This window comes from Terrapene carolina, unplaced genomic scaffold, assembly GCF_002925995.2.
Source record: "Terrapene carolina triunguis isolate 2854851 unplaced genomic scaffold, T_m_triunguis-2.0 Scaffold33723, whole genome shotgun sequence".
In the NCBI taxonomy this organism is placed as follows: Eukaryota; Metazoa; Chordata; order Testudines; family Emydidae; genus Terrapene; species Terrapene triunguis.
In genome coordinates this window covers 6,404,163-6,416,249 of record NW_020698074.1, presented here as the reverse complement: position 1 = coordinate 6,416,249, position 12,087 = coordinate 6,404,163, and the positions used below count along the sequence as shown (strand labels likewise).

The window sequence follows — 12,087 nt, the reverse complement described above, 5'->3', positions numbered from 1 at the left end:
GAAGGTGTTTGGAGGAGGCCATGGGGAAGTAGCCCAGGGAGTTGTAGCTGTCATGCAGCTGTTAGAGGAGGCACTATAGACAGCTGCAGTCCACAGGGCCCTGGGCTGGAACCCGGAGTAGAGGGCGGGCCCGGGTTCCCCCCAAACCTCCCAATTGACCTGGACTGTGGGTTCTTCCAGAGGGGAAGGTCTCTGGGCTGTTCCCCAACCCACGTGGTGAATCTCTGAGGCAAGAAAATCCGCCAATAAGCACAGGACCCACCAAGATAGAGGAGGAACTTTGTCACAATACATATATATTCTATGTAGCTTGATAACTTCACTATCTGCATACAGAAAAGACTATTTGCTTCTGAAGACATTACCCCTATATCCCTAATTGTTGTTAAGAGTTCTGAACCTACCCTTATTTATTAATGCTGGGATTGTTTCAGTTTTTCAAATCACCACTTATCATATATTCCATCATCATTTAGTGCTATGATCTGGTATATTGGTGTTTTTTTGCCTTTGACCTGAAAAGCTCAAGTACTATACCTGTTAACGTATACTCTGGCCCACTGAACATTAAAGCACCAGATATTTCACTGCAGCCTGGAATACAGTTAGAAGTTTAAAATGTTACCTTCGTCTCAGCTGTCTGGGGAATAATAGTTCACCTGGATGTATTTGAAGAAACCTGGAGCCTTTTTCTTTGCACCCTAACCTTTTAAATTGCTTTATTGTCTTGAGGGGGCAAAAAGTTCATTAAGCAATAAGACATTTGCAGCCAAGCAGCCCAGTGCTGAACGTTGGCACAACCTGGAACGTGACTCTTCCAGCACATTTCAGCAGTGCCCCTTTTCATTTCCTATATAATCTGGTGTGTACCAATCAAAATACCTATCTAGTGAGTAGCCATTAGTGACCTAATTGCAATACATAGAACTAGTATACAGCAAGTTAAAAATACCCACCTCTGATATTAAAAAGAAAGGAAAGAAAATGTCACTTTATATTAAGGTTACATTTATAAATTGCTTATACAGGTTTAATACATGATTAATAGAGTTTTTAAATAAATCATCAATCAATTATAGATTGTTATAGAGTCCAGCCGGTTAAAGAGAACACACAACTGAGGATCCCTTTCTGAAGTGCCGGCTTTTATACATAACATTAAAATCTTTCTTTAATTTAATCAGCTTGCTGCCGTTATTGTTCTTTACCTCCAAAATAGCCACAGCTACCATCTTGCTGTCACTACTTATGCTTTCTCCTATAGGCCACAGAGAGACAGAAATGACTTTGTCAATGTGGAATGACGGGATTGTGGACATGAGTAAGGCCTTGCTTTAGTAAAGGATTTAAACACAAGCTTTAGTTTTTAAGCACTTGCTTAAAGTTACGCATGTGCTTAAGTACTTTTCAGAACAGGGCTATTTTCCTGATTTAAAGTCTAAGTGAAGCCTCCACTGCAGAATACCACAGGATAGGTCTGCTGGTTTCCCTCCCCCCGGGGCAGACGGTCTGCATCTTACCAGTTGGGTGAAATGATACTGAAATTCACAGCTGCACCGTATGTTGTGAAAGGTGCTGTTGGCATATTCCCATTTTTCATATGCTTGTCGCTCATAAGGTTACCAAGACATGGGCCATTAATTTTTATCAAATTGTGAGAATGATTCACTTCTCAATTTATAGGGAAAGTTAGAAGCAGTTTGACTGTTCACAAACAAGGATGGTTGGTTTACTGGAGATGCCTGTGTGGACAAAGCAGTCAAATCTAGATTCAAATCCAGATTCAAATTTACCCAAAAGTTCAGAAGTATTTTAATCCGGGGTTTTGAATCAGATCCTTCACTATTATATAAAGTACCATTGGAAGCATGTTTATAGTGTTGGTCAGTTGCTGGCACTGTTTTGTGCAGGTGGAGGAAAGGAGGTCCATGGAAACATTTTTATTCAATAAATAGAACCCAAAAGAAAGGGCATGGAGATTGTGTGCTACATCCCTAAAAAAACAAATTCACTCTAGAGATCTGTAATTTTAATGGTGTTACCCTATTTCTCTTTCTCCCACTGTGTTTGATCATGTAGGTGGTTCTTCAAAAAATCTTCTGGAGTTAATGAAAAGGTAAGTACTAAATGGGATTTGTACCCTGGGTGCAGGTACAATAGTTAATTAGAATTCTACCTTCCAAAAATAAATCAAAACAAAACAAAAATATACTGTCTGACAGTGCTGTAAGTCTTAAACCATAGATTTAATGACCTACCGTTATTTGGAAAGCTGCCTATTTCTTCTGCATCATGAAGAATAAGTAATTGAAATAAAAAATTTTGATTGAATTGCCTCATACTTAGGGCCTGGACGAAAGCCCACTGGAAGTCAATGGGAGTCTTTCCACTGACTTCAAAGTGGTCTGGATCAGGCCCATATACCAGGTTTACACTGATGTAACTCCATTGACTTCAGTTGAGTTACTCTTGATTTACATCAGCATAAATTAATTATTAAACAGGCCCTTTGCCTTATTCTGTGAATGTAATTTCTGAAGTGTAGACAGATAAAGCTGAGTGGCTGAGGATTAAAAGCAACAACCCCAAGTCTGAGCTGAATTTAGATGAGTAGTAGGTTTGGTTTGAGTTGCCACACCCAGAGTTAATAGATGGAGGTACATTGTGGCTCCCACACCCCAGGTCAATCAAAACTGATCCTTAGGATTTTCCTGTAATAGATCCTCACTCTTTGCTCTTGTGCCTGTAATGCACAACTGGAGGAAGTGCTGAGTCATTGGAGAAACAAGTGTTTCTGAGCCATTGGGCCACTTCACCAGCAGGAGAGACATGTCTGTCTCCTTGAGCATCCCCAGCCACCAATGACTCAATTCCTTTCCCTCCATCAATGCGCTTAGCAGTTCCTCTTGGCTGTGGCTACTGGCAGCTGCTTTCAAATGTAGCTTTGTCTTCTCATTGCTAATTGTAAATATTTTTTCACCTTTCTCCTTTTCTTTGGCAGCTGGTTTTTAAAGAGGAAAAAGTTTGACTGTAGTAAGCTAGGCTTAACCCATGCTGTGAAGTTTTGATGGATCACTTATTTCTGTGACAGTCTTTCAATAGGTGCAATGCGTGTTTCTCTGCACCTAGCCTGCTCTGCCATGGGCTGGCCCATTGCCACCCCTTTCTGGAAGGCAGAAACCTAGCACACAGCAGTGGCTCTGATTCCTAGCCACATGTGGCTGGCCCCTACACAGTGAGCACAAAGTAGGGAAAGGCCCTGCACCTTGTTCCCCATATTTCTGCATCCAGGCAAGGCCAGCCCAGTTTAGCTTTTAGTAAATAGATGGGCCTTACACTGTACCCTGAAGGTGAATGAACTCTGCCTGTTTTGGATCAACAGGAAGAGAAAGTCCCAGAGTTGAGGGCCTTAAGCAACCACAGTCTGCTTTCAGCTCCCAGCTGCTTCAAATATAGGGGTGATGAGCAAGAGCATTCCAGCTGATCTCAGCTATCAGTGCAGTACATAGGAAGAAAAGCAGTGTCTTCATGAACTAGGACTCAAACCATATATTTATAGGTCAATGAAAACAGAACAAGAGACTTTTGAACTGATCTTCTAATATAATGGCACGTTTGTGGAAAAATGTGAATTCATGAAATGCCAAGGTTTCAGGTCCTGGGCATTGGCTAGATGCACCAATGGGGACATGTATGTTCAGTCTAAAATGACCCCCTGCTAATCAGTCACTGGAATCTGATCCTCTTTGAATTTGGGGGTGAGGTGGTTTCCAATTCAAATGTCTGGATCTATGGGTTTCCAGGTCAGCTCCAAAGCCAGAAGGGGCCTATTTTCCAGTTCCACTTAAATTTGTGTAAGATTTTCTTCCACCCTGAATGTTGGAAATTTTTTGATAATCATGATATTAACTGATTTAATGAGATTTCCTCCATCTTGGGCGATAGTCTTGAGAGTTTAGCTCTCAAGAGGTTAGCAACGTTGCTGCCAAAACCATATCCTGATTTGACCTTGAACCCAAAGCTTTAGTGTAAACCTAATCCTGAGTGATACATGCCCTCCTTGTCCAATTTCTAATTAAAATGCTTTGGTCATGGTTTTACCTGAAAGGAGAGTGCTTGATTTAGATTCTGACTGATGCAAAGAAGATGGAATAGCAGCTCATAAAGAAGTGAAAATAAATATATCAGGGGAAAGGGGAATTATGAAAAAAAATTAAATTACCAAAATATAAAACTATAATAAAAACAGATTTAGAATGATTCAAACATAGCCTAAATCTACAAGAAATATTTCACAATGTGCAGTATGCTCTCACGAGCACAGTGTGTAATTCAAACTACTGTATGAGAATGGTCTTCAACATTAATATTGCTACTTATTTATTTTTTATATTTTTTAGCTTGGCTAGGAATCAACTGTTCGACAATCCAGCCATAGTTATCTATGCTTCAATTGGGAACGATGTCTGCAATGGGTAAGGCGTCAAGAAACTAAAATACCATTTATATTACCATATAAATGGCTTGGAGGCCTTTTCACTAGCGAGACATTTCAATCTTCTTATTTTATTCAATTAAAATGTGCTTTTGTTGTTAGCAGTGCTCTTTTTTATCTGTGCGGAAAAATATTAGTCACAGTTACAGGGCTAGCTGCTGCTGTGCTCCCTTTCACATCTCTCAGAGTGCATCACCTCACAGATAGGCCTCTTGCCCTTACGTGTGTCTAGGTGAAATCACGTGATTCTTCCACTCTTAACCCAGACCTGGGGACACTACGCTATGTCGTTCAATCATTAGCACCCTTCAGCTCCAACTGGACACTTGCGTTTCTTCCTTTCAGGAACCTCTGAACAGCGTTCTTAAAACAAAGTATTATTTAGCAGTAGGAACAAAGCATGAGTGAAAATCAGATTTTAAAACAACAAGCAGTGTACAGGCATCTTACCTAAAGTCCGTACACACTGTATTTTGAACATATAAAGTATTCTGAAAAATCAGGTCCCAGGTCTCAAATTCAGTGCCCAAATTACTGTATACTTTGGATCTTAATCTCTCTGTGCCTCAGTTCCCCATATGTAAAATGAGGACAATAATACCTATTCATTTCACAGGGCTGTTGTGCAAATAAATTCATTAAAGTCTGTGAAGCACATGTAGTGTAGTGATGCGCACCATAAGGAAGCCATGAAGAAATCAATAGAGCAGGATTTGAATAGCGTGCAATAAATAAGGCTACAGACCACAGGCTGGACACTGAAAAAAAAATACATTGAATAGCTGCTTATTAAGTCAACACTGCCCAACCTGCGCATTCAATGAGGCAAGAATCTGCCATATAACAGTAGAACCTAGTACTGAGCTATTAATTAGAAAATAAAGCCATTACATTACCCAGTGGCTCAGTAATATGTCTAAAGCCGTGGAACACAAGCAGGCTATAATGAAGTTCACAGTAATAGACAAGACATGACAATGACAAATACATACTACCTTTACACGGTAATATGTAATCATAATATCATTACACAAATGAAATATCAGGGTTTATGCGTCTTCATGCAACAGCTTAGACATCAATCTAATCCTGGAAACATACAAATGCTAGTATCTGTGATGCAGGAGATCAGACCCTATGATCATACTGGTCCCTTCTGGCCTTAGAATCTATGAATTTCCTTTACTCTGCAATATTTCTTTCTCTAATTGAGGTAACCCCTCTGCTTTCCTCTGTCTCTAACATAATTTTTTATTATTTTACAAAATGATTTCTCCTCCCCAATGCAAAATTATTCTTTGCCTCCTCCATTTGTGTAGATTTTTCAAAATGCTATTTATTATTAATATTTATTCAAAATAAATATTTTAAAATTTTTATCCCACCCTTCATCACATGACAGTGGTACTTTTGTGTGATGAAATATTCTGTGCTGTCTGTTTCCCGCCAAAAAAATTACTGGGATCAAAAGCACAGGGTTATAAGAATACAGTCATTCTTGTTACTCTTTCTGTGAAGGGAAGATGCTGCTGCCTTATGCAGAAATTCACTGCTCCCACAGATGGAACTGAGCAGAAAGGAAACCATGGACTGGTTTTCAAGAAGATGTCTCTATATACAGTGAAACTTGTTTTGAGGCATCCACAGAGGTTCTACTGAATGCAGAGCATCTACTGGGTATGACTTTAAACAAAAGTCTAGACATATAAAAATGTCTTTTAAGGCAGCTTTAAATTGCAGTAATAAAGACCTTCCAGCCTAATCCTATATTTCTCTCTTCAAAAGAGATAAATGCTGCTGTATACACTGCAGGAACAATCCTTAACCAAAGCACGGCTAAAATGCCAATATTTCCTCCCATGTGGGGAGCTGGGCAGTGAGTAATATAGGCATTTGTAGAGGAAAAAGATAATGAAATTGGCAGCACATGCACTACTTTCCCTTTAGTACCCACATTGTGGTGTCCAATCATGGGGTTAGAAAAATAAAGACAGATGGAGATTATATCTCTCTGCCTGCTGAGGCACAAAAGTGGGACACAATGAGGCTCAAAGACCCAAAATGAAAAAAAAAAAAGAGAAAATAAGTAGTCAAGAAGCTTAAAATGCTGTGGAATTATTAAATGTATTCATTCCGTTTTATATAATAAACCATTTCTACAACCTCTTTCATGATTCTGTATTTATGGTCTAAAGACATTACAACTGAAATGATAGCAAACTAGTGTGAAATGGAGGTAATCCACTGTCTAAAATGAAGGACAGCTGAGATGTATGATGGGAATAGATGAACATTTCATTATTACAGTGCTGCCATTACTGGCTCCACTACCTACTGTCCCCAGTTCTGAAAATGCTTTATACTCATGAGCACTCCCATAAACTTCAGTGGGACTAGTTATGTGTAAATTTATTCACTTATGTAAGTGTTTGCAGGACTGGGGCATCTCAGGACTAAGGGTGAAATTTACCCCTGTATATAGGACCAGCCCAAGGCATATGAGCTGTTGACGTCCCACTGAAATCTGTTTCGAGTATTTAAGTGGTGCATAGGCCTTGATCTGGCCTTCTGAGGAAGGCCCAATTCTGTAGTACTCTGATGAACAAGGGCTAAAGGACCGCACCCCAAGCAAGACATTCCATCTTGTCAGTTATCAGACAAAAGCATGTGAGTGTGTGTGTGTTAGGATAACAATGAGAAATCTGTGTGTAGCTCTAAGGGTAATATATCGCCTTAATAATGTAAGAGCCCCTTAGAATAGATTGACACGAAGTAGCATTTTGTCAAACATCCACACATTAACATTTGGATGGTCTGAACTGACACAATGTACTGTGACAGAAATCAGTTTCTGAATATCTTAGTGTTATGGATTGCCATGATATGAAGCTATTGCAGAGTACTGTGTCCAAGAACTGTGATGATGTCCTTTGACGATGTGTTGACAGTGCATCCATACTTAGTGTTCTCTGACAAGCCTTGAAGCAACTGTTGCAAAGACTGAAATGGAAATGTCTGTCAGACATCTTTTTGGTTTGTTTTTGTTTCAAACATGATTATGGAAAGGAAATTACAAAAAGATACATTAAAATAGCAGCCGCCTGATATAAATGGACAAAGGTAGGAAAACTTGGAGTTAAGAATGTCACTTTATCTTCAGTTCAACCCATTGTGTTTACATATTGCACAGGCCTTAGATCAGAATGGTGGTTTTGAACTGTAAGTGCTGCAATACCTGTGGGCTAAACAAGGTGAATTAAGGGCAGACCAGCAAACCTTATCGCTAAATGTCATTACTTATGTTACGTTAGTAGGTTCAAGCCTGAATCTTAATGTTGTTTTTGATTTCCAGCTAACTGGATTTTTAAACACGTTAGAAACATATACCAAACAAAGATTAAGTGCTGACCAAGGAAGCTTGTCTAATAATTAATTTGCATACAAAATACAGCACACGACATTATCCTAAATCCTTGCTTAAGCACGTAGTTCTGTCCCGCAGGATTCCTTCCCTCCCCACGAACACACATTTCTAATACTCCAAAACTAAAACTAGAGCCTTTTCAAAGACTGCGCCTATGCAACATTCAGCTGTAAAATAAATTGCACCTGCTTTCCACAGAGTTCGTTGTTCATTGCAAGCATTAAGGTTAGCTTTGCACTACCCTCATGAGGTAGGGAAGTATTATTGTCCTTACTTTACAGATGAGGAAACTGAGGCACGGAGATTTAGGGTATGTCTACACAGCAAAGAAAAACCCACATCTGGCCCCTGCTAGCTGACTTGGGCTTGTGGGGCTCTGGCTGCAGGGCTGTTACATTGCTGTGTAGACTTCTGGGCTCAGGGATCCTCCCACCTTGCTGGGTCCTAGAACCCAAGCTCCAGCCCAAGCCTGGAAATCTACACAGCAATGAAACAGCCCCACAGCCCAAGCCGCGTGAGCCCGAGTCAGCTGGCACGGGCCAGCCATAGGTTTTTCTTTGCTATATAGGCATACCCTTAGTGACTTGCCCAAGAAGAAAGTCTGGATGGAATCCAGGTCTCCTGACTGCTAGTACTGTAACCTGCCCCCAAGCCCACAAGTTGAAAAAAGAGTACAGGAGTGATGATAACAGGTATAGCAATACACGATGTGAGTTAGATCCCCAGCTGGTGTTAATTCATTTATTAATTGAAAGCACTTAACTTTTTTGTATCAACTAGTCCAAATCCTCAGTTTAAATCTGTATAGCTCCATTGACTTCAGTGAAGCCACACCAGTTTACATCATTTAAGAACCTGTCACAATATTTTTAACACTATGGCTAAATTATAAATAGTTCTCTGCAGGTATTCAATTTTCAAGCTGTGTTTTGTTGTGACTGGTCAAACAAGTCTCATGGGATTGTGTCTGCTTCATGGCTTGAGCACTTCCAGTATGAATACTCAGGTGCACAAACCTCAACTTTGCTTTCCGTGAATTCTTGTGCATGTGACTTTAGAATCACTTTCTGCAGACACTGATTGCATGAACGTTTGTGGAGAGCAAAAGCAAAAAGGGCACACATGGCTGAAGTACATTCATTTTAAACTGAGAGTGAATATTAATAGGAACTGTTTTACATCATTCAGCCAGCACTAATAGAAAGCAATAGTATTAGACTCTCATGAATGACTTTAAGACAATTTAACTCCAAATTCAGGGCAGCAGTATAAACCTAAGCTCATTCACCCCATACCAGGGTATGGTCCATTTAGTACTATTTCCCAGTAGTTTGCATTCAATAAGATTTTGTTCCATACTGTGCATGGCAGCACACACGAACACATTCTGAATTTTAACTACAGTATCTTAAACGTCCATTTCGAAATGACTTTTGAGAGCCACATTGTAAACACAATACTTTGTTTTTGACAGTAAAAATAGGTGTATATGGTAATGTCCTCTACCCAGCATCCACCTCAAATAGCCAGACTGAGTACTGGGGAGATGAGGAGGGACTCAATGAGGCCACTCCATGGCATCTGTTTCAGCCCCATGGATTCTTAAACATAAACAGACTATGGGGTTGGGAGATAGAGCTGAAGCGTCCATGCAGGAGGCTCCTTCCGTAGATTGTCTATGACCTGTCCCCTGTGCACTTCCACGCAGGGAGCCCCACAGAGCTGGGCTCCAAGCCATGTGGCAGGTGCGTGGGTAGCCCTCTCTTGCACAGCAGAACACCACCAGTTGCACCATCTGGGGACATCTTAGCCACAGAGATGAGGACTGGATTTGCTCCGCAGAGCCGTGTTCTTAAAACTGGCCTGTTATCTCTAGAGTCAGTGGAGCATAAGTAACAGGAATGTGTACAGTAGGAATGTGTGTGTATATCAGGAAGTTTTGTATATAATAAAACAGTTGTTTGAATAATATAAAAAAAGAGGGATGTTCTTTAGGCAGCCCATTTTTTAATTCAAATTTATTTTGCCATCAGGGTTTTTTCTAAGCTGTTTACTGCTGAATGGAATAGGGGAAAGGTAAATCTGCTCTCACTAACGACCGAGACTCCCGATCAATGAAAACCTAAGTCTTTGTTGCTGTGTCTCACTGACAATCGCAGTATTTTAACAATGTTCCTGTGCAATTATTCTGTGGAAAATGAAATGTCTGCTGCTCCTGCATCTAATTTCCTACATTTGCTACATCAGCAGTTTTCCACTCTCCCTCGGAGCACTGGTAAAAGACATACAAGATTTGAAAGCCTCAGCTATAGATGATGTCTGTCTGTTATACCCAGACAACAATGTATTGAATACGAGATGTACACAGTAGTTTGGAAAATATCTGATGTTATCCAATGCAACTGTCATAAAAGTATCTTAAATTTACACCACATCTTTCATCCTAAAGCTATTTATATACGCAAAAACAATTTCATCCACTTCTGGGGTCAAACACAGCAGCTGTTTAACAAAACACAGCAAAACAATGCAACAATAAGTGAAGAATACCTTCTCCAAATGAAACTTCAGGGGGAAATTTAGCACAGTTGTGTGTAGATACCCAAACTGGAATTTGACAAGTACATCCCTGTACTTACTATCGCTGTTTTCTTGGAAAGTGACATGGAATCTTTAATGACCACAATAGACAGGACCTTGGTTTTGTGTCTGATCCCAAAAAATTGTACCTTAAGGCAGAATATTAGTGTCCCTCTCACCATGTCTGGGTACTGGTTCAATACTGATTTAGAGGATAAAATGCCAGGCTGAATCACAAATACCATTACCTACAGCACTTTGATGTTCCTTGGTGTTCCCCAGGAAAATTAAATCCCACTAGAATCAAGGTACTGGATGATACGGTATAGGTTCATGGATTTTAAGTCCAGAAGGGATCACTTTCGATAGTCTAGTCTAGTCTGCCCTATAATCCTAATTCCCCTCTCACTGGGTACATGAAAATTAACTCAGTTGGAATCAGTAGAGTTACCTCACAATAAAATGAGTGTAAGAGAGAAGAGAATCAGGCCTTGGGTCCTTTTATATAGGGAGGCCATGCTCTGTGCTTATTAGAAAGCATGCACTTGCTTGTTTTTTGTTTTGTTGAGGTCTTTTTACATGACTTGTCACTGTGGAAATAAGTGATACCAAACCAAAGAACATTGTTTTTCATTCCATTTTAATCAGCTATTACAAAATGGAGAAGCACTGACTAATAACACTGCTCTTTCATGGTAAACACTGTCTTTTTTGTGTGTGTGCACATTAATTAGTAAACTATCTGACCTTTTTTCCTATTCTTTCATATATAGGAGACCTGACACAGTGGCTCACATGACTACACCCAACCAAATGCACTCCAATGTCATGCAGACGCTGCAGTATCTAAACTCTCAACTTCCTAAAGGCAGCCATGTGATTTTAACAGGCTTGGTAGATGGTCGCTTTCTGTGGGATCAATTACATAGCAGATACCATCCTCTTGGTAAATATCTGACCTTGTTTTTAATTTCCTAGGCATGAATCTTGAACTCTACTGCTGTACATTACAAGATGGTTTTAGGAATGGTGAGCCCCTGAACTCCGTGGCATTACACCAGGGTTGGATTTGTCCTGGTTTGTCCAAAACTGCAGTCTGACTGGCTGATCATTGTTTTGGGGCAGTTGTTCCTGAAGCGAAACAGAGTCATTTACGTGAACATCTGTCCGCATCCAAATTTTAGATGTTTAGATAAAATTGGACCCAGATTTGAACACGCCCATGTCTAGGTTTTGCAAAACAAACCCAACTGATGAAATTTTGCAAAAACAAAGACATGCCCAATAGCTCCCAGTGAAAGTGGAGCTGTGCAACCCCAAAGTTCACAACATTAACAAGAATGTGCTTGGGCTTTTTTTAAACATGGAATTGTAATAAGGCATTTTGGGACAGTTCTTGGAAGTCTCTCATTTCAGAACACGTGAGGCTGCACCCATGACCACGGGAAGCTCTTTGGGGGCCTGTATTTTTGTTCTATGTTTGTACAGTGCCTAGAACAGTAGGGTCCTGGGCCATGACTGGGGCTCCTATACCCTATGGTAATATTACTATTACTACTACTAATAATAATAAATGCACACCCTGTTT

At 40.1% G+C, this 12,087-nt stretch overlaps 1 protein-coding gene across 1 annotated transcript in view; it reads left to right on the top strand.

The window, feature by feature from the left end:
• Window positions 1–12,087, top strand: part of LOC112119108 (acyloxyacyl hydrolase-like) — a 111,812-nt gene that overhangs the window by 71,257 nt on the left and 28,468 nt on the right. The window contains exons 14-16 of the mRNA XM_026663545.1: window positions 2,080–2,116; window positions 4,401–4,475; window positions 11,273–11,445. Of these exons, the coding sequence (XP_026519330.1) occupies window positions 2,080–2,116; window positions 4,401–4,475; window positions 11,273–11,445 (285 nt within the window). The remainder of the gene's footprint in view (window positions 1–2,079; window positions 2,117–4,400; window positions 4,476–11,272; window positions 11,446–12,087) is intronic.